General features: G+C 38.1%; 1 protein-coding gene across 1 annotated transcript in view; it reads right to left on the bottom strand.

The window, feature by feature from the left end:
• The window catches only part of Usp32 (Ubiquitin specific protease 32), an 837,997-nt gene that overhangs the window by 166,022 nt on the left and 648,183 nt on the right, over positions 1-23,792 (bottom strand). Inside the window, exons 27-28 of the mRNA XM_090368859.1 lie at positions 20,050-20,217; positions 11,965-12,155 (exon numbers count right to left, since the gene is read on the bottom strand). Of these exons, the coding sequence (XP_090224985.1) occupies positions 11,965-12,155; positions 20,050-20,217 (359 nt within the window). The remainder of the gene's footprint in view (positions 1-11,964; positions 12,156-20,049; positions 20,218-23,792) is intronic.

Genomic DNA, 23,792 nt, shown 5'->3' with positions numbered 1-23,792 from the left:
TTTTTTTTTTTTTTTTTCCCCAGTTTTATGTTTAAGGACCAGAAACCCTGGGAAATAAGATGTTTCTGAGATATTAGAAAATGTTTCCCCAAGGGCATTGGCTACTGCAGTTGAGTCTGCAACAGTGCATCCATTATAATCCAGAACTGATAAGGGATGTGCTGTGTGATTTCCCTTCATTTTCCAGACCACCTTAGCACTGGTTATCTGGGTAACAGATAATGTGAACTGGATCAACAATTCCTTTTGACTCTAATGGTGAGTGTAGCATGCATATTTAAAAGCTATTCGGCTGGCTGTGGTAGGTGTCAAAGACATGATGACAGATGGACTAAGAAAATAACAGAATGGTACCCAAGAGGAGCTAGAACAAAACCTGGAAGACAATGATAGAGATGGACAGATGAAATTCATAAGTTTGTGGGTAGTAAATGGATGGCCATTGCACAAAACAGAAGGAACTGGAAAGGCCTTCATCATGAAGTGGATTGAATGTGGCTGATGATGTGGTAGGATATTGTCGGAATATCCCCCAAGCTTTGTTCTGAGCCTGTTTTGCTGCTGTAAATTGTAATTCCATCATGGTTTGGGGAATGGTGGAAACTGGGTGGATGTCCTTGGAATTGCAATTGCATGAACAATGTTTTCTGTGATGTATGCGAACGCATCATTGATAAGCTCCTGACTGATTGTAGTGATGTCAAAATTTGCCAGACCTTGAAAGGTATTTCAGTCAGCCAAGGCAATCTTCCACGTGGTAACCTAAAAGGAAGACAGTCTCCCAGTATGTAAGCAGGTTATTACAGGGAGGTGTTCACTTCCATACAGGTTTTTCTCCACCACCCAGGTAAGTGAAGGTTCGAAAGAAGGGGAGCAGATACAAGGATCAATGGCGCAAAACATATGGGTAGGCATGTAGACGAATGTGTTTGTTCCACATTCAGAAGGCAGAGGATGTTGTCAATGAACATATGCTCTATGACTCGTCCCCTTCCACTGATGCCAGCACTACCCCAAAGGGTGTTATGTCCATTAAAATCCCCAAGGAGTAAGAGAGGGGGAGGCAACTGCAAACAAGGTTATCACAGTCCTTCTTGGGGATGTCAGTCTCAGGTGGCAAATAAAGAGAGCAGACTTAATAAAAACCTACTAAGGCAAATTGCAGCAACATCTACGCTGCTTGTAATCTGCAAAGGCTGAAATGAGATCTGGTTGCCACAAGTGTAGCGACTCCTCCACAAGCAGGGCCATCCACAATTCTATGCTTGCAAATAATCAACATGTTATGCATGGTGGAATCATCGTTTGCCTTCAAAGTCTCCTGTAACAAAAGCAGACTGGTTCTTTTGCAGAAGTACCTCGATGTATTATGCATTTCGTCAGAATCCATGACAATTCCACTGAAGGAATTTAGCCATTACCTGGGCTTGGTGGTGGTTATGTTGGTGGGTTTCTGAAGTGCCGAGGGCTTACTTTTTATCAGCCTTGGATTTATCTTTTTTGGGGAATTATGGATCCTGGGTCCATGTCTTCCTCCACAAAGAGTTCCAAGACTGTTTTGTCAGGTACCTCCTTGGTTTCAACATCCATTTTTTCTTGTACTGCCATTGGCAGTTGGGTTTTCTGTTTGGGTACTTCACTCGATTTTTAGGAGGTACCAGTACTGGAGTGGCAACTGACTGAGTTTTCTGTGCTGTTTTGCTCAGCTCAGTAAACAGCAGGCTATAGGTGTAAATGCCTCTTTTGGTGGTACAATTATTTTGGTTTAAGTTCCAATAGAATATTTCTTGGCAACCCTTTCAGCATATGTTGCCTTGTTGCTATTTACTAGTTTAACTGCTTTTCTGGCATCCTAATAAGAGATATTCAGCTCTGCTTTTAATCATTCATTATAATTCTTTTTCTTCCTTAAACTCTGGTATGCAGGGTGTTCCATTGGCAATTAATGTAGATGGGTTTTGTAGCTTTGCATGATGTAATTTCAGTCCTTGGAACCACATTGAGGGCATGTGAGAGCCCCACAACAGACCATTTGTGAATGTCCATATTTCTGGCACTTGAAGCACCATAACGAGTTTGGAACATATAAATGTACTGTGCAGTTCAGATAGCCAACGTTAATCTTATTAAGTGATATTGGTGCATTAAAAGTAAGAATGAGGTTTCTGGTTGGCACTAGATTCCTATCCCTACATATGAACATTCACTTTGTAGCTGTCACTCTTTGTGATTTTAGTTCTGAACAGATTGATTCGTACACTTCCAGAAGATTCCACTCAAAGATCATGCCTCTGGAAAAGTTCAGTGTCTTGTGGGGTGTTATGGTCATCGGCATTTTCCCAATACAGTTTGCATGGAGGAGCTGTTTGGAGTGTTTTGCATAGCAGAGCTCACTCCTGAGAACACAGTGGCAATCTCAATGCAGAATGTGCTGGTTTCACAGGAGTTGGTTATTGTTGGTGACTCTATTGTCAGGGAGATAGGGAATATATTGTGTAAAAAGGATAGATGGAGTAGGACCAGGGTATGTCTGCCAAGGGAAAAAAAGTTGATGATGTTGTAAAGCATATATCATCTTTTAAGGGCACAAAAGGTGATACTGTTCTACATGTTGGCACCAATGACATTAAGAGTAGGAGATCTGCAGATTTACTTAACAAATACATGTCAATGTTGCAAAAAAGTTTGAGTTAGGGTTAAATTTGAAAGTGCAATTCTGCCCAGACACGATAGGAGGGAGTACATGATGAGAGCCTTGTCAATCAATTTGGCCCTGGAGGGAATGTGCAAGGCTCAAGGGGTAGAATTTTTTTCAGCGTGGTCTGCGCTTGTTAACAGGAGAGATTGCTTCTACAGGGATGGGATACACTTAAATAGAAAGGGTGCAAGAATATTTGCTGATGCTATCAAGGCAGTGTTAGGTGGGTTGGAAAACTGCTAGCTTGGGGGGGGGGATTCACAGACTAAAAGGTTAAAAGTAGCCGCAGGCAGAGGTGAAGGTGATTCTTGCACTACTTCTGTTAGAATAAGCAGCGGCCTGGAGCGAGGGGTGCTGGGGGTTTCAGGGACTGATGGCAGTCATTATGAAACAGGTGGGTATATGGGATGTGTTAGGGTAATCAAGAATAAGAATAGGTGCATGTACACCAATGCTAGAACTATAGTAAATAAATTTGATGTATTTGAAGCGTTGGTCAAGGACATCAAAGGCAGATATTGTTGGGATATCAGAGACACGGTGTCACACAGATATTAGGAATGCAGAATTGGAATTGGGGGAGTACAATGTGTACAGAAAGGATAGACAGGATAGGAAGGGAGGAGGTGTTATGCTGTTAATTAAGAAAAACAAAATCAAAAGAAGTGCATCCAGTTGATAAAGATGAACAGTACACTGTTGAGTCAGTTTTGTGTGACATAAGCACTGTGAAAGCAAAAATAAGAGTAGGAATGTGTTATAGGCCTAATGACTCGAATGAGTACAATGAACAATTGTACAGAGAAAAAGAGTGGGCTAGTAAATCAGAATGTCTTATAATGGGGGATTTTAACTTCCCAGATATTGACTGGAACTTGTGGTTTGGTCACTTGCACACTAGTAAGACTTTTGTGGATTTATTGGATGATTGTTTTCTGCAGCAGCATGTTCGAGAGGCAACCAGAGAGGGTAATACTCTTGATCTGGTTATCAGCAGTGATCATTTGTTTATTAAGAATTTGCAGATAAAGGAACCACTAGGTGGCAGTGATCACAGTGTACTGATGTGGGATTTACTTAAAGATATAATTACCATCAGCGGTAAAGGAAAGGTTTTTGCTTCCGTAAAGGTGAATACAGTGGTCTCAGACAGTTTTTAAATTCTGTACAATGAGATCAACTGATGATGTTACCAATGGCAAAGTACTGCATATGGGTAGAAGAAACCCCAGAGAAACGTACCAATCATGTGGTACTACACTTAAGGTGGTAGAAAATGAAAAAGACCTGGGTGTAATTGTGCAGTCAGATATGAAGTTTTCCAAGCAAAGCAGACAGGCCGCCAGGGCAGGTCATGGGGGTTTGGTCAATGATATATAGGAATTTTGCTAGCAGGGATAAGGAGGTTTTGATTGATTGATTGATTTAGATTTTATTGGCGCATTAGCAGCTTTGACTATAATGCGCTGGATACGGAGGTGATTGTCCCTCTGTATACAATGGTCAGGCCATGCCTTGAGTACTGCGTACAGGTCTGGAGGCCTCGTTTTAGGACGGATGTAGATTTGCTTGAGCGTGTACAGAGAAGGGCAACAAGATTGGTGAGGGGAATGAAGGGATCCTCTTACCAAGAGAGGCTTAAGTTCTGCAAATTGCAATGGCTGGGGACTAGGCACCTGTGCAGTGATCTGATTGAGGTGTATAAGGCCTTGAATGGGTTGAGCACACTGAATTCTGATGGGATTCTTCCATTTGTTCAGATTACGAACCTAAGGGGGCATAAATTCAAATTAAGGAAAGACAGATGTAGAATAGATGTGCGGAAATTTGCCTTTAGCCAGCAATTGGTTAATTGCTGGAACAAACTTCCATCTGTTGTTATGGAAGTTGATAGGTTAAATAAATTTAAGGAGGAACTGGACAAAAACATTTAGAGGGAATGGTTGTGTGAATTTTTTTTTTTTTTTTTTGGCTGATGCTGCATAAACTCATACATTTTCTTTCTTGCATCAAATGCTGCCACTGCTACTACTACATTTTGATGAGGATATATCCCCAGAATGCAGCCATTTTACAGATTTGGGGGAGCCTGCCAACCCTTCTAAATAAAGAATGGTGACATTTGCCCTATAGCTTTCTCTCCGGCGGAATGGAGTATCAGGTATTCAGGTGATGGATCTAACGGAGCTTTAGTTCTGAGCCTCTCTGCTGAAGTGATGGCCGTATCTGTGTCACAAACCAGATTCCTACAGTGTTAGAGTGGAACCTTCGCTGTGGGCTTTGGATCCCAGTGGTGCTAATCTAGAATTACAGCAAAATCACTGGGATGTTCGCTGACAACGTACAGGTGTGCACGTTGAGGGGGGTCAAACTAGGTAACTGAAGCCCTTTGAAAACAAACATTGGAATGCTATGCTCTCCACTTTTAGGGAAATAGCTGCATTCCCACATTTGATTTTGACATGTACATGTACAAAATGCATTTCTTTGAAAATGTACAATTGGAGAGATCGAAATGGTTCCCGTGGTCAAGTTTTAGAACTCTTTCCAGAAAGTACATGCATCGATTTGATTTATTTCTAGCTTCATGGTTTGTATCTCCTTATTAGAAGAATTAGTCATTATTTATTTCCATAAAGTATTTCAGCAAGTTCCATGCTTTAAACACCAGTTGCTTATTAAAACCTCGTGATGCTATATATTTTAAAACTCTATTAGCTATAGAACTGAATCTCAATATCAAAATTCGGTCTTTAGGCCTTGTTGTTTGGTTTCTCTTTTTCTAAATAATTTTACAGAAACCAAACATCAAGACCTAAAAAGACTAATTTTGATATTGAAATCAGAAACAATTTCATTTAGTTGTTGAGATGTTTGTGGGTATAATTGCACCAACTGCTCTCTGTGTACCAATGAACTAATTAAGAAACTTCACATGATAATGTCTTATTTTAAATTTTACTCCTGTAATGTCCTTCTGAGTTTAATTAAAGGTCCCACCAAAATTAACCAGCAGAACCCAACTGTGTTCTCAAAATTATTGGAGGCAATGCAAGTTGTCTCAAATTGGACATCATTGAGAAGATAAGAACTGAGAACCATGTATTTTTTTTTATTATTTTTTTTCCCCAATGAATTAGGTAGTTAATTTTGGGATGTTTAAATATTTGTATGGATAAGTTTGTTCTACTAACCATTCTGGATGTATTGAGGTAAACTGGGTGGGGGACGTATGAATTCTTAAAATTTTTGGATATGGTGTACACAAGAATATACATAGCAGTGTTCCCCCTTCCCCCATACATACCATCTACACTTCCTCCAGTGAAAGTTGGCAGAGCAGTCAGTGAAATTACAAACTATGTGATTTGAATGTCCCTAAGAGAATTACCAAGAAGTCTGGTTCTAGTGGCCAGCCTCTCTGAAAATGTTTTAAAGTTGTACTCTCGAAATGCAAGGAATATTGTATCTCAATACGATTCTCCTTATAACTACAACAGGCATGACACAATCCATGACAGAAGAGATGGTGGGGGATGTCAGAGCTTTGCTATGGAAACCAATAGTTTCACGACTTGCAAGTTTTCAATAAGCAAAGTGGCAATATTGTATTGGATGAAGAGAATCATCTAATACTTATTACTGCCTAATGACACAGGGTCAGCTATTTCTTTGTGTGTGACGTTAGCATTAGTAGAGGCATATGATGCAAGAAAGCAAGCTTATTCAGCATCAGCCAAAAAAAAAAAAAAAAAAAAAACAACCACTACTCCCATTTCACCCCTCCGTTCGTTCGAAATACCTGTCCAGTTGAGCCTTAAATTTATTTAGGCTATCAACTTCAACAACAAACGATGGGAGTCTATTCCACAAACCAACTGCCCGCTGGCTAAAGGCAAATTTCCACACATCTATCCAACATCCGTCCTTCCTCAATTTGAATTTATGCCCTCTCAGGTGATTATTCTGAGCAAGAGGAAGAATCCCATCGGCATTGAGCATGCTCAAGCCATTCAAAGCCTTATACAACTCTATCAGATCACCTCGCCGATGCCTAGTCTCCAGGCTCTGTAATTTGCAAAACTTAAGCCTTTCTTCGTAAGAGCAACCCTTTGTTCCATTCACTAATCTTGTTGCCCTTCTCTGTACTCGTTCGAGCAGCTCTACATCCTTCTTGAAATGAGGCCTCCAGACCTGTATACAGTACTCAAGGTGTGGCCTGACCAATGCCTTATACAAGGGAATAATCACATCCTTATCCCTGCTAGAAAAATTCCTGTATATCATTGACAAGACACCATGAGCTACTCTTGCAGCTCGTCTGCACTGCTCAGAGAACTTCATATCTGCCTGCACAATTACCCCCAGGTCCTTTTCATTCTCTACCACTGTCAGCGTAGTACCACAGAGTTGATACGTTGATCTGGGGTTACTGTTTCCCATATGTAGTACTTTACATTTGTCAATGTTAAACTTCATTTGCCACCTCTCAGCCCATCTGCTCAACCTTTCCAGATCCTGTTGCAGCAGCATAGTATCAGTAGTGTCCTTAACAACCCTAACCTTGGTATCGTCTGCAAACTTGGACATTAAGCCTGATACACCATCATCAATATCATTTATAAATACAGAAAACAACAATGGATCCAACACTGAACCCTGAGGAACTCCACTGATAACATTAGTCCACGTTGAGCAGTGTCCATTGATTACCACTCTCTGTCTTCTGCCACTCAACCATCCCTTTATCCATAGCAGCAATTTGCCTCCAATGCCACACTTCTCCAATTTGTGCAGCAGTCTTCCATGCGCAACAGTATCAAAAGCCTTTCTAAGGTCCAAATATATAATATCAAAGTTATTCCCTGAATCCAGTTCTTTTGTGACTACATCATAGTATCCAATCAAATTGGTCAGACAAGACCTGCCCTTAACAAAACCATGCTGTGTCTGAGCTATAACTGAATTCTTGTCCAGATGATCCTGCAGTGCTTCTTTAACCAATGCCTCCATTAATTTTCCTGGAACCGAAGTTAAACTAACAGGTCTATAATTACTTGTGTCAGCCTTTGTTCCTCCTTTGTGAATTGGGGTTACATTTGCACATCTCCAGTCCATGGGTACCTCCCCTGAGTCCAAAGAAGCTCTCATAATTATGGCTAGGGGTTTGCTTACTTCCTTTGCTGCCTCCTTTAATATAATTGGATAGATCCCATCCACCCCTGGTGATTTTTTTATGTTTATCCTCAGCAATTTCTCCTCCACTTTCCTCTCAGTTATTAGAAAACAATCTAGCTCACTGCCAATGTTTACTTCACCTACGACATTCCCCTTCCTGAATAACTCCTCATGTGTGAATGTAGATGCAAAATACTCATTTAGATTGTTAGCCACCTGAGCAGGATCCTCAACTGTTGAACCATCAACATCCAGTGGACCAATCTGATTCATCCCTTTCCTTCTTGAGTTTAAATAGGTAAAGAACTCTTTTCTGTTTTTCTTTGCGTCCTTTGCCAAGGATTTCTCATAATCTGCCTTTGCCTGCCTAATCTCCTTTGTGACTTGGTTACAGACCAACTTATATCTATCATAGGCTTCCATGTCACCCATTAATTTGTATGTATCCCATGCATTTTTCTTCTCTGCCATATGTCTCATTAGTTCATCTGACAACCATTTAGGCCTGAACCTTGAACAATATTTCTTGGTTGGTATGTAAAGCCTGGTAGCTTCCAAGATTAGTTCCTTGAATGCTTCCCATTTTGAATTTGCTGTTGGTAACATCATCAGTTGGTCCCACTGTATAGAATTTAAATACTGTCTCAGACCATCATAGTCGCCTTTACGAAAGCAAAAACCCTTCCCTTTGCCTCTGATGGTAGTTACCTCCTTGAGTAAATCCCAGTTCAGCACACTGTGATCACTGCCACCCAGTGGTTCCTTTATCTGCAGATTCCTAATGCATGAAGAATCACTACTGATAATCAGATCAAGAGTATTACTCCCTCTAGTTGCCTCCCGAACATGCTGGTGTAGAAAACAATCATCCAATAAATCCACAAAAGCCCTGCTAGTGTGTGAGTGACCAACCCACAAATTCCAGTCAATATCTGGGAAATTAAAATCCCCCATTATAAGACTCTCTGATTTACTGGCCCATTCTATTTCCCTGTACAGTATCTTATTATACTCATCAGAGTCATTAGGCCTATAGCACACTCCTACTCTCAATTTTGATTTACCTATGCTTATGTCACACCAAACTGACTCGACACTGCCCTGTCCATCAATGTCGACTGGCTTCACTTCCTTGGATTTTATGTGTTTTTTAACTAATAGCATAACCCCTCCTCCTCTCCTGTCCTGTCCTGTCTATCCTTTCTATACACATTGTACTCCCCAAATTCCAGTTCTGCATTCCTTATATCTGTGTGACACCGCATCTCTGATATCCCAACAATATCTGCCTTTGATGTTTTGAGCAATATCTCAAATTCATCAAATTTATTTACTAAACTCCTAGCATTGGTGTACACGCAAGTATACCTGCACTTGTTTCTATTCTTAGCTACCCTAACACAACCCATGTGTTTACTTGTATCACAATGACTTCCAGCAGTCTCTGAAATATCCTGCATCTTGTTTTTCATCCTTCTGCTCATTCCAATAGAAGCAGTGCAAGAATCTCTTTCACCTCTGCCAGTGGCTACCGTTAATTCATTAGTCTTTGTCTCCTCCCAAGCTAGCAGTTTTCCGACCCACCTAACACTGCCTCGATAGCATCAGCAAATATTCTTGCACCCTTTCTATTTAAGTGTATCCCATCCCTGTAGAAGCAATCTCTCGTGTTAACAAGTACAGTCCAGGCTGAAAAAAATTCTACCCCTTGAGCCTTGCACAATCTTTCCAGGGCCGAATTGATCGACAAGGCTCTCATCATATATTCTCTCCTATCGTGTCTGGGCAGAATTGCAGACACTTTCAAATTTAACCCTACTTCACGTCTTTTTTTCAACAGTGACCTGTACTTGTTAAGTAATTCCGCTGGTCTCCTACTCTTAATGTCATTAGTGCCAACGTGTACAACTATATCACCTTTTGTGCCCTTAAAAGATGATATCTGCACAACGTCATCAACCCTTGCCCCTGGCAGACATACCCTGGTCCTGTTCCACCTATCCTTTTTACAAAGCATGTTCCCCGTTTCCCTGACAATAGAGTCACCAACAACTATTAGTTCCTGTGGGACCAGCGCATTCTGCCTTGGGGCCTGCCTCTGTGTTGCAAGATGACCAAGTGCAAGCTCTGGCGTTGATGTGGGCAGCTGAGAGCTTGATGGGCCCCTCAATTTATTTCCTTCGAGGGCATCCACCCTGTCCTTCAAGGTCTCATATAGGCCCATAACAACGCCGAGTTGTTGCCTAATTTCCTTGCATCGTGCACACACAAAGATATCCCCCATGGCAGTATCATGTCCCGTACCCGATTGCTCCGCAAACATCAAGCAAACAGTGCATCTTAAAAGGCTGTGATTCAGAGGGCAACTGCCCCCCTCAGTTCTCCCCTGAGTCACAGCACTCCCATTAGCTTGAGCCTTTTGCTTTGCTGCTCTGGTCAGAGTCATGATTTCGATTTAAATGTCAGTAAAATTACAATTTCAGAAAAAAATTAAAACCTTAAACTTGTATCTTAACACAGTTATATGCTATATTTATTTTTCAGTATCGAGTGTTATCTACGAGTTCCCTTTATATAACTTCCGTATCAAGTATGTATTAATTATTTGTTACGTTTGTACTCTAAGTCGTTATATATATATAGTTAAAAGAACAATTTAATTGACAATGAAGTTTAACAAGATTAATAGATCTACTGATTAATTGACAATATTATATTATGCACTATACTATATAAAGCTAATGCTATCGAATTCCGGATATGCTGTATCGCGTTTCAGTAACGAGTGTTATCTACGAAGTCCCTTTATATAACTTCCGTATCAAGTTATGTAGTAATTATTTATTTTTACTAATTATTTATGTTCCGTAACCTAAGTGGTTATATGTATAGTTAAAAGTACAATTTAATTGCCAATGAAGTTCGACAAGATTAATAGATTTACTGATTAATTTTCACGTAACAATGGCGGCTGTTTATGAACGGTAAACACGTGTATTTGATACCCTTTCCGATACTAAGTAATACCTACAAATCTCTATCTAAGTTACTTTAACTTTAAGTACCGTAAATAGGAATATAAAGCTACTCTAGAAATAAGTTAATATGTCAATTTAAACTAATAAAGCAGAAAATAAATCAGAAAAAACTTCTCTGTTCCAGTAGCGGCAGAAAGGCGAAATGTGAATACCATACCTCAATCTCTGCTTACATTGGTTAACACCAGGCTGGTCACCTTCAAAATAGGACGCAGTGTTTCTGGACCTTCCACAAGGAGATATAGCCAGGGTTACAAACAGTCATTATTTTGAAGATGGAAGCAAAGGATCTGATTATACAGAACAACCGTATTTAGTCAAAATTCAACCCACTTGACTCAGGTGGGACCCGAATATCAGCTTCATTAGGTTTAGACTGCCAAATAGCACCCTTAGATTGTATCATTCAAAAAATGTCCACAATAAAGGGCCCATTTGTATGTAGAGTTTAAGACAGATTGAGGAATAAAGGCTTATTTCATCTCGAGAAAAATAATTTAGTGAGATGATCTGAGAAAATACTAGAATCAGAAGAATTAAAAATAGTGGTCCAACCACGAAAAAGAGGAATATAAATCATGGAGACCACCTCATTTTGTGTGGGCTAAATTAAAAGAGGCTGAAAAGTCCATGGAAGAGAAGCTGCACTGGAGAAGAGACTAGACTATCAACAATCTTGATCTGAGCTACATAGAGAACTATTAACATTACTGTGTACTTTGAATGGTTGGTTGTGAGGAAAAGTTCAAGAGTGGTGTGTAGTTAGAACTGCCTGGTATTCTAATAGGTGAACAAGTCGCATAAGGTGATATAACCTTACACAGTGGATACATTTTCTCACAATCCAGTTTTTACAGAATTAACCTAAGTATATTACTAATATAACTGTGACTTTTTCTATTTTGAAACTTGGATCTCAGGATAACCACTCTCATTACCTAGTGAAAAATACCCTTGAATAATCACAAATACCATTATTACCAAGCAGTACCTCCCAGTTATATTACCTAACTGTTTACTGGCTATAGTAAGGAGGATGAAACAATTTACCAGTCCTGTGCATGATTTGGGACAGCAGCTTCAGAAGGTGGGAGAGGGGAGACTAAGCGAGCTACCTGAGTCCACACAGCTCGATACAAATCCTGATTGGTGGTTGTTTCATTGTATGGAAAAATCAGAGGAAGTCCAAATAATGTTGGTCGAGTTTTTTGACTGGATAAAAAATATACATCTTGTCGAATCTATTAAAAAAATGAAAACATTATCAAAATGATAAACATGCATCTTGATGAATATAAAAGGTAAAACAATAAATAAAAATGTAATGCTTCATATACATTATATTACAATTATTATATTATATATTATATTATATTACATTATATTCATACCATAAGCAAAATTATAAAGCTGTTGTATGAAATATACATCAGTAATTAGATGCATGTTGTTGAAGTTGAATATTAAGGATGAAATGAATGCTGTTAAAACATTTTTCATAAAATTCTGGTAGATATGAAGCGTGACAATGTACTAATCCTCCTAAAGAGAATATGGAAGTTCAGGATTTTGGTTTGTTTCTCTACATCAGAGAAAACATTCCAAGAAATTTCAGACTGATTCAATAAGATTAAGGTCAGGACTGTTGCCTGGCAGAATGGTGACACTGTTCTCACTGAAACAAAGAGACATTGCTAGTTATGAAACAATTTTCATAACTAGCAATGTGAATAGATAATATTCTTTGAAAATTCTCTGAATTTGAAAGAATTTTTCTCAACATCGGTCTGTGCTTATTATAAGGAGTGACTGTTTCTAAAGGGGGTACAAAATAGGAGTGCAAAAACATTTGCTGATACCATCGAGGCAGCAATATCAAGGGTCGGAAAACTGCTAGCCTTGGTGGATACACACACTAATAGATATAAAAAAAAATCACAGGGAGAGGTGAAAATGATTCTTGCATTTCTACTGGAGCGCAAAGCAGCCTGGAAAACAAGGCATGGGAGATTTCAAGACCTGCTGGGGCCCCCCTCAAATAACAAGCAAATAAATGAGCTGTGTTAACACTCTCCTACTCTCATATTTGTTTTCTCAGTGCTTACCAAAGGGTTAAGGGTTACTATGAGTAAATGTATACTTTCATATATACAATAATGATGGGAGCAGAGTAATTTGATGAATTTGAAGTATTGGTGAAGTCATCAAATGCAGACATTGTAGGGATATCAGAGACATGGTGTCATTCAGATAACTGATTCAGAATTTGAATATGGAGAGTACAATGAGTACAGAAAGGAGAGGAGGGGTTACGCTCTTAGTTAAGAAGCAAATTAAACAGGTGTATGTATACTTGCATGTACTCTAATGCTAGGAGTGCAGAAAATAAATTTGATGAACTTGAAGTACTGGTTACATCATCAAATGCAGACATTGTAGGGATATAAGAGACATGGTGACATTCAGATAAAAAGCGATTTAGAATTTGAATATGGAAAGTGCAACGAGTATAGAAAGGATAGACAGGACAGGGGGAGGGGGTTTTTCTCTTAGTTAAGTAGTACATAAAATTTGAGGCAGTGCAACCAATCAACATGAGAAGCCAGTGCAATGTTGAGTCAGTTTGGTAAGCACTGAGAAAACAAATATGAGAGTAGGAGAGTGTTACAGGCCTAATGATTCTGATGAGTATAATGAACAACTGTACAGACATATACACAGCAGGTTTCCTTTCCAGATATCGACTGGCCCTCGTGGATTGGTCATTCACACAGTAGCAAGACTTTTGTGAATTTAATGGATGATTGTTTCTTACATCAGCATGTTAGAGAGACAACAATAATCTTAATCTGAATATCATTTGGTTCATTTGCTTCCACATATAGGCTCTGGACAGGAGATGTTTGAAATGCTTCAGTAGCAATACAGATAGCTTGATTACAGCTAGGTTCCAGAATTTAGAATTTTGTGTGTTTTTTACATAAACACATACACTGCTCCTGGCTGATCTGTATACTTGGGATCCGTAGTTTTTAGTCTAGATTGTAAAAGTCCACAGTAAATGCATAGTAGGGTGCATTAGTCTGCACCACAAGATACAGAGGTGAGAGCACGGAGAATATTCAGCCTTTCATGCACTTTGTACAGAGTTGATGGATGTGTTCAGAAAGATCATCTTTTAATCAAATACAAGTCCCAAGAACTTACACTGCTTGGAACAGCATTTTGTCTGAACCTCAATTCAGGTTCAGGATGAAGCTTCTAACTTACATCAAAAATGTATGCAAATGGTCTTCTGCAGCGAGAACCTAAATCTATTAGCAAGTGTTCAGGAATTAAGGTGATCAATGGCTTGTTGCAGATGTCTTTCAATAACTCTCATGTTGCACGACTGAGAGAATATACTAAAGTCATTAACACAGAGGGTGCTGTTTACAGTTGGAGGAAGTTGTTCTGTGATGGCATTTACTATAGCAAAAAGCACGCCACAATACTGATCCTTGTGGTACTCCCTCTTGGCAAAATGGACGAGAGAGTAAGGATCTCACACAAACTTACTTGTAAAGACTGATTGGCTAAAAAGTTTTTAATAAACATGGTGAGATGCCCTCCAAGACAATTGCTATATAAATCTTTTAAGATGCCAAATCTCCAAGTTGTGTTATACACTTTCTCCATATCAAAGAATACAGACATAAGATATTCGTGTTTTAGGAAAGCATCCCGGATGGATGTTTCTTGCCTAATACGATGGTCCAGAGTGGAGCGGTTCCCTTGGAAGCTGCACTGGATGCTGAAAAGAAGGTCATTTGATTCTAAATATCATATTAAATGAAAATTAATCATTCTCTCCATGATTTTGCACAGACAGCTAGTCAGAGTGACTCTCATGACAGTCTGTATGTCAGTGGAAAGCATGCTCAGGAGAATGGGTGTGTCATAGTAATTGAGAAGGAACAACAAATTGACTTGAGTGGCAGACATAATGTGAATCTAATTTTTAAAGTGAAATGTCTTGGACTATAGCAGTAAAATGCATGCTTTGTTTTGTAGGGGAAAAAGTAAGGACCTCTTATTCATTGACCTCCTCTTATTTATTAATTTAATTTTTATGATTTAGCTTGTTTAATATGTTTTTTTTTTTTGTTTCTTTTATTTTAGGTTGATGTATTTTTTGTCCTCTCCACTTCCTTTTACTTATGATATGGTTTACAATTCACTTTGTATTGTTATTTGTTTTTTTTTTAGGAGCATTAGCAACTAAGGCCATATTGCTCTAGGGATATGTGGTGGTCATTCCTTGACCCTTCTGCATCCTCCGTATTTGGTGGACACGGGCGGTCTAATCAAGAAGCGTGTGCTACGAACTGCTGCTCCTGCCCACCTGGCACTTTGTATTAAAAAAATTGGTGCTCAGTTAGTATAAATAAGAGGAAGTATTGAGTTTACTTGGTCATTTTGGGATTTCTGTTCTCCTCAGCTCCTCGCTGAAGAGAACATAATAACAGCTGCATGGAGAATCAATGTTTTTTGTTCAACAGTTATCCTTTCATAGGTTAGATTATTTAGTGTTCCTGTTCTGTTGTTGAGTTTTAGGCATGTCAGTGACAGACTATATTCTACCACTGTATATTGTTTGTATAAATGCATTTCACCACTCCCCCCCCCCACAGGTCGGACAACCTGTGGGATAGAGAGTGTCCATCGGTATTTCACTACCTCTGATGGATGCGAACTTGGTGCATATAATTGTTTTTTGTGTGTGTGTTTTCAGGCCTTTAGATAATTTTTTACTCTTTTAACACAGATTTACAAGATGGAGTTTGACTTGCGTCTAAGTGCCACCCAAAGCATGTTACAGATGCATAGAGTTTTTATTATATAGAATGAATATGCAGTGTTCCCTCGATATTCAAAGGGGATGTGTTCCAAGATTTACTGCGAATAGCAAAAATCCGCAATTAATTGATACCCCCTCCCTGGTTACTCCCCTCTCAGAAAAACATTTTTTCTTTTTAAATAAATGTACATCCAACTGTCAGTGTTCAAAAGAAGTTCAATAGCTCATTTCTTCCACACCTTTTTTTTTTTTTTTTTTTTTAAGTGATATTTTCCTTCTTGTAAATGCTAATGAAATAAGAATAAGAGCAATAGATAATATGATTTTTTTTTATTAGATTTGTCAATGCATTTAAATCAAAATAAAATAAAAAATAATAATTTTTAATTATTCTACATATATGAACACACACAAAGGAAAAATTTTAATATTTTTTATGAAAAAACAGTGTTACAGGGAGCTGCTGCTTCTTTTTGCTTCATTTTGTTGCACAGCATGGTGTACGGTGCAAATGTCTGTTTTGATTCTAGATCAATTTTCGTAGTCCTTTCCTCTTGAAGGATGTAATTCACAGATTTTGTGCTTTAAATTTCTTAAGTCTTTAAATAGATCCACAAAAGACTAGTGTCCATTGGTTCACATTTGTTTCCTCTTCCTTTTCTTCTAAATCAGTTAAACTTTGTATAAGCTCATCAAGATCCTTGTCTTAACTCATAATTAGGATCTTGTAAGAGTTCTTCTACCTCCCCAGGTACCATGTCAGACAATCCCTCCTCTTCAACACAATGTGCCATGTTAACAATTTCTTATATTCTTTTGGTCAGCAGAAGGGATTTTCGTGGAATTTTTCACAGCTTCCAGTCATAACTTTTTCCAGCATGCATTGACCAAGTCCTGTTTTAGTTCCTTCAGTGAAGCACTGAAGGTGACAATGCAATCTGCAATATTGAATTTTCTTCCATTGCACTGAAAATTTGACGAAAAGACAATTTTGTGTAATGAGCTTTGAACACCCGAATTATACCTTGATCTAACGGTTGAATGAGAGAAGTTATGTTAGGTGGCAGAAAGACATCTATATTTTTATTTAGATGTGTCAATTCCTCTGCATGTCCTGGCACATTGTCCAGGATAAGCATAACTTTGAACGAAAGATTGTTCAGCCGCAGGTACTTTTCTACTTCAGGTACAAAGCAATGCTTAAACCAATCCAGGCACAATTCTTGTGTTACCCACGCTTTTTTGTTGCTTTGCCAGTAGACAGGGAGTTTATTTTTGTTCCCCGCCACCTGCATGGGGCTTCTGCAAATAATTCAAACTCTGAAGTGAGAGACCATGAAAAGCAAGGGATCACTGTGTGTGTGTGTATATATGTATATATATATATGAGAAGGTATATAAAATTATATATAAATCTTGTATATAATTGAATGTATATAAAATTGTGTGTATAAATAAATGAAAAAATGTCTAACTGTATGTTCATAGTGTGTGTGGGCTGGAAAATCTGGAATAATTTAAAGGTGGACATCTACTCCTCTGCCTGGGATCTGCTAACTACGGCCTCGATTGAAGAGATCTTTAGAAATTCCTTCAGATGTCACTAGTTCCTACTTACGTATTTGTTAGCAGGTCACGAACTCTAGGTAACGTCTGGTATATACATTAATGGTCTATAAATTTTGAGGCATCAGGAAATTTGTGCACTTTTTCAGTCTGCTAATATAGCATTTCTACTATATATAACAGTTCTGATGTTTGTTTGATTTCAGTCGCAATTTAAAAGTTTTTTTTTTTTGTTTTTTAATGCATTAGCTAAAGTCAGGTTTATTAAAATAATTTATGGTTCTGTTTAATACAATGATCATCTTGGTTTCCATTATTTGAGTTTGAAGTATATTTGTACTCCACTCCTCTATTGTAGTTATGATATGGTTTATGATTCAACTGGCATTAAAAATTGGTTGTGCACAGCTAATATAAATAAGAGGTATGAGTTTACATGGTGATTTGGGTTTTCAGTTCTGCCTATCTTCTCAGTGAAGAGGACAGTGATGTCTCAAAGAGCTGAATGATGAGTGGCAATATGTCTTCTGTATTGGATGAATAGTCATACTTTCACAGCTTGGATTATTTGATATTCTTACTTATGTATTTGCTAGTGGGTGATGAACTCTAGTTAATGTTCAGGAAATTTTTAAATAAACTAAATGATTATTATTTGTATCAGCATGTTAGAGAAACTGCTAGAGACAAGAATATTCTAGACTTGATCATTACCACAAATCAGATGACATTATAGGACTGACAATATAGGAACTATCAGCAAGGATCAATCATGCAATTTAGTTGGCAGATGAAGAAAGAGGTTGCAGCTGTTAAATGTAAAGGTATGGGTTCTGACAGTATAACAGTTATACAGCTTCTATCAACTGGGCAGTTAGCAAAGGGAGAATGAACACGTTAGAATTATGGAATATCTTTAAAGCATAGTGAAATTATATTCCATCAATAAAACAATATTTCACAAGTCTTAATACTGTAAATCTCTATTTATATATAACATAAAATTTGTATAAATAAAATAAAAATTACAGAGCTACTTACACTGAAACTAACGTGTAAATGACTGACACTGCAGCTACCAATCATTATCACAATCCAGCATTAAATCTAAAAAATATTACTTTCTATCAGGCTTTATCACAACGTAGTATTAGAATTGAACACAGGATGAATATGCATTCCCCTTTCCCTATTCATTACACATTTTTTGCACTGTATATGCATTGCCTCTAATCAACAATGATACTGATGGCAATTTTTGTATCCAATAACGGATAATGAACCGGAATTCATCTGATATTCTTGCTATACTTGTACAACTGCTGAAATAAAATCTTCATTTCATATAGCCTTAATGTCATTCTCCAGGTGATCTTTAAGAAGTCTTTTTGCTTCACCAATGTAGCTCAAAATATAATTTGAACAATTAATCTTTAATCTTATAAATTAGTATTAATTATCAGCATCAAATAAAAATATCAGTCAGTCACACTTTCTCTCTCTCGCACGCACGCACGCACGCACACACGCACACACGCACACACGCACACACACACACACACACACACACACACACACACACACACACACACACACACAAATAATGTGTTTAATTCCTCAGCTAAAGGTAGTTTGGTCTCACAAAAAATTACTCTTTTTTGTATATCTATTCTACAGCCATCCTTTTTCCATTTATGTCCACTTATTTATATTGTCTGAGAAAGGATGCCGCCAGCATTTAGTTTATTCAATCTAATTAAGGCCTTATTAGTCAGGCCTCCTTGCAGGTGTCTAGTTTCCAAGTGCTGCAATTTGCAGAATTGAAGTCTTTTATGGTAAGAGTACCCTCTGTATATCCTTTGTCCTTGACTAATCTTGTTGCTCTTCTGTACACCCATTCAAACAGATCCACATCTTTCTTAAAATGAGGCCCTCATACTTGTATGCAGAACTCAAGATGAATCTTAATGCACGAAGATTCAAACAGATCCACATCGTTCTTAAAATGAGGCCCTCATACCTGTATGCAGTCATTTGGCCTATAACAGGCTTCTACCCTTATCTTTATTTTCTCAGTGCTTATGTTACACAAGATTGATTTCAATATTAGACTGACAACCTGCATCTACTGGCTATATTGTTTTAGGGTGTGTGCTTAACCAAAAGAAGAACCCTTCTCCATTTCACACTTCGTTTTGTACAAATTAGAATCACTATATCCAAATTCTGAATCCCCAGTAGTGATGCCATTCCTACAGTTAAATATTAATTTTTACAAGTAGGTGAACCTACCAAAGAAAATCTTCATTGATATTCTACTGCTTAAAAGACTGAGTGATACAGAATTTTAGCTGATTAACTCAATATCTTATTAGTTTTTTCTGTTAATAAATTTCTTCTATGGTTATCAAGGTTTTTATAATGTGAACCAAAACTCATCTTAAGAAATAGAATGTTTGCAATATTACAAAACCTTTGGAAACTATTCCAAACTTCTGTATGCAAGCAACACATCAGAAATTATGCTTATTCTGCAACTTATCAGAATTAAAAATCAATATGGTTTTATATACTGTGGTAACACAATTTCATTTCTACATAAAAAAATGCATTATATATGCAAAGAGATTTTTCAAAATATTTTTTGATAATATTAAAACAAAAAGCAAATTTTTTAATCCATTAAAATTCAAGTTATATTTATTTACAACATTCTGAATTAAACTTACCATTTTTCGATGGTATGCAATAATGAAATTTTTGGGAACAATATCTATGAGGTCTACACCACAAGGATTACTAACAAGACTAGAGGACATACTTGATGGGTAACTTCCAACAGCACCACATCCTCCCAACCAGGGCATGTTAAACATATTTGAGTTATTGGAGCATGCCTGGAAAAGCCAAATTATGAATAATATCAATAGTGACCCTACAGTAGAAATCCAATTGTCAGTTCCAATTGATATGAAAATCCTAATGGTACTTAGAAAGGGTTGACTTCAATATTCCTAAAATTTTCTACCAATGTGAAATTATTTAAACTTTTTTTTAATGAAAATCCCAAGCCCAAGAGGTATTAGAACCTACAGTACTCAGTACCGTGCATGGATTGAAGGCTGAGATGATGAAAGAAGATATTTGTTGACATTAGACATGAATTTCTCGATTGTAATTTTCAGGAAATATATATGATGGTGCTCCAGAAAATGGAAAGTTGAAGGAATAAAAGTTGGTTCTGTGAGTTTGAAGTTGGACAGTAAAAGGATGTTGACTGGCTGCAGCATGTGTTCGAACTGGTTTGGAAAAGAGAGAATTATAGAAGCCAATTCAGAAGAGCAGTGTCCACTGAAGTATCTATAGAAGAGGCATGCAGCAAAAACAGCACATCTATGAGAGAGAGAGAGAGAGAGAGAGAGAGAGAGAGAGAGAGAGAGAGAGAGAGAGAGAGAGAGAGAGAGAGAGAGAGAGAGAGAGAGAGATGGTCATTAATTAACCTAAATGCACTCTTTTTAATGGAGTCTAAAAGCCTGAGAGAGGTTTTGGGAGCATAGCCTCAGATGTGGGAACAATATTCAATGGTAGGCAGATTTGAGATATGTACAGTGAGTAGCTGCTTGGAAGAAAAGTAATGCAGAGTGTGAAAGAGAAAACCCAGTTTTTTTGATATGCAGTAAGCAATATTCGTGATATGCTTATGGCAGGGGAAATTAGAAGTCAAGGTAATCCCTAATAGAAATATATGATCTTGTCTAGAAACCTGAGTACCATCAAAAAGAAGTGTAGGAGCAGAAGAATCCTTTTTGTGAGATGTAAGACAGGACTGAGTTTTACAAGGATTGAAATCAATCCTTGTAAAAGCATTTTTACAAGGCATTATAAAAATGCCTTGTAAAGGCATTTTTGGAATTGGTAGTGGATATTCAAGAAGTTGAATCTGTTTGTGCAGGACAAGATTTCTCAAACTGGATAACCAATTATAGAAAATAGTTGGCAAACCATAAGATGAAAGGTTATCTAGAAGACCTTTATGCTAAACATGATCAAAAACTTTTGAAATGTCAAGAGCAACTGTTTGAGATTCACAAAACTTTTCCATTGAATATTTCCATAGATGGGCAACATTAGCCAGTATATCACCAGTGGGTTGACAATAGTGAAATCCATACTGGTGATCATTGATCAGATAGGTTTCTAGATAGTTTAGGAGTTGGGGGTTAATAGATTTCTGCATTACTTTAGAAAGAGTACAAGTAAGTGCAATGGAACAGTAACCGGATGGGAGAGATTTGTCATCGTTTTTAGGAACTGGCTGGATATGATCGAATTTCCAAGCAGAAGGGAAAACACCAGGGGAATTAGAAATTGTAAATAGGCAACACAGAACAGGAGTAAGCACAGGAAAACAAGTTTTGAGAACAAATCAAATGAAAAATACCATCAGGGGGCTGGCACTTTCTCAACATCGAGATTGCTATTTTTTTGATGGAAGGCTGTAGGAGGCACTGAATGGATTGTACTGGAAACGGCAGGAGGTGGTTTACCAGGATCATTAATACATGAGTTAGACGAAAAGCAGGATGCAAGCAGGGTGGGAATAGAGATGGGCAAAAGTAGTGGCCAAGAGACAAGAATGCTTGACTATAATTTGTACAAGAAATAAGTTTCCTACTCTTAGCCTGCTCAAAATATAATTTGGACTGATTAATAACTGCTTTACAATTGCTGCGAGCCTTGGTGGAGGTAGAAAATGAACTTGGAGATTTGGATGCAAGCCAATTGTCATAAGCCAATTTTGCATTCTTGTAATGCAAAAATGCAAAACAACACGAGGTTGAGATTGGCCACAAGAAAGAGGCTTCATTGGAAAAGAGACCATCACCAAGTTGTGATCTGAGGTGTTTAGAGGACCACTCACCTTGACCGTGTACTTAGATGGGTTGTTTGTTAGAAAAAGATCAAGAGTGTTGGCTGTATGGTGAGGACTGTCTGGTATTCTAGTAGGTAATTGAACAATCTATGTGAAGTCAGCAGCAGCTGCAAAAGCCTCAGCATCATGACAGCTGGGTCCATATGACTAGAAATCGGAAGTCAGGTGGAGTGTGAACATTAAAATCATCAAGCAAAGATACCTCACTAGTAGAGAAGTTGCACCAGAGAAAGTCAAGTTTCAAAAGTTCTAAGTGATTAGTGGAGTTGGGAGAATGATAGAGGCAACAGATGAATTTCATAGAATGGGGTAGAGAGTTTTAAGTCAAAAAGAGGGGATTCCAAATTACTAAATTTCTGAGAGGGAATGTCAGCAATGACATATGCACAAGTATACCTTTGAAGTGAAAGGAGTTGTACACATCCAATAATTAGGACAACTAAGATGAGCAATGGTTGAATCAAACAATAATTGGGATTCTATTAGAAAAAGTGTAGGCTTTACCAGACAGTAAGTGGAAATGAACATCTTTGAGATTGGAACTGAGACCACATATATTTTTGAAATGAATGAGGAAGTGTTTGGGAGTTGTAGATCTCTTAAAGATAAGTTTGTTTTATTAGTTTGAATATTCACAATGTATTCAGTAACAAGAAAAGGCGGGGAACATGTACAAAGTAATGAAATTTTTGGATAGGGCACATACATGGCAAGAATATACCCAGCTCCTTGACATAAGGTGTCCTTGATAATGCCTCCCACATACACACTACTTGGACTTTCTCCAGCCACTATTTGTTAGAGTAGAGGCAGTGAGATCATCCACTAGCTGATCCAAACATCTTCTAGAGAGTTGCTAATATGCCCAGTCCAGTGGACTATCCTAGTGGCCAGCCTGTGAACACTGTTTTAGAGCCCTCAAAATATAAGGAAGATTGGATCTCGCCATGAAACTCATCATAACCTCAAAGACACCAATCATACTGCATGAAGGAAAAGATTGAGCAGAGTTGTTGGAGCTTTGCTCTGGAGACTAAACATTGGTTTTATCACTTAAAGCCTCCAATTGCCTAAGTGGTGGTAGATGAAAGTCATCTACCACCTAATATTGGCCTGTAACACCAAGGGGTGGCATTCCTCCATGTGATGTGGATGGCACACTTCAACTCCTGCTTACAGTCTTACCATCGTGGAGGTGCAAGCAGAGGATTGGTTGTCACAGAATTACTGGATTTCACTGAAATTTGGTCCACTTGATTTGAATGTCCTTGAGGTCCATGTTTGGTCCTTGAGGTTGGTCACAGACATTCTCTCAGATATGCCAGACAAGCTGTTCTTGCTACCTGGGAGTCTAAAACGCTGATGGAACTGATATTCGGGTGACACTCAAGTCAAAGTGGACCCAATTTCGGCGAAGTTCGGACGGTCTATGACAGCCAAATCCTCTGCTTGCACCTTCACGATGGTGGGACTGTTAGTAATCCTGGGTATAACCTTCATGCACAAGTACATGGTGGGTGACCACCCAGGTGTGAACCA

The sequence above is a fragment of the Mastigoproctus giganteus genome, chromosome 1, assembly GCF_048544385.1.
Source record: "Mastigoproctus giganteus isolate SK-2022 chromosome 1, ASM4854438v1, whole genome shotgun sequence".
NCBI lineage: Eukaryota > Metazoa > Arthropoda > Arachnida > Uropygi > Thelyphonidae > Mastigoproctus > Mastigoproctus giganteus.
The sequence above is the reverse complement of the archived record's forward strand: the minus strand, read 5'-3'. Positions and strand labels throughout refer to the sequence as shown.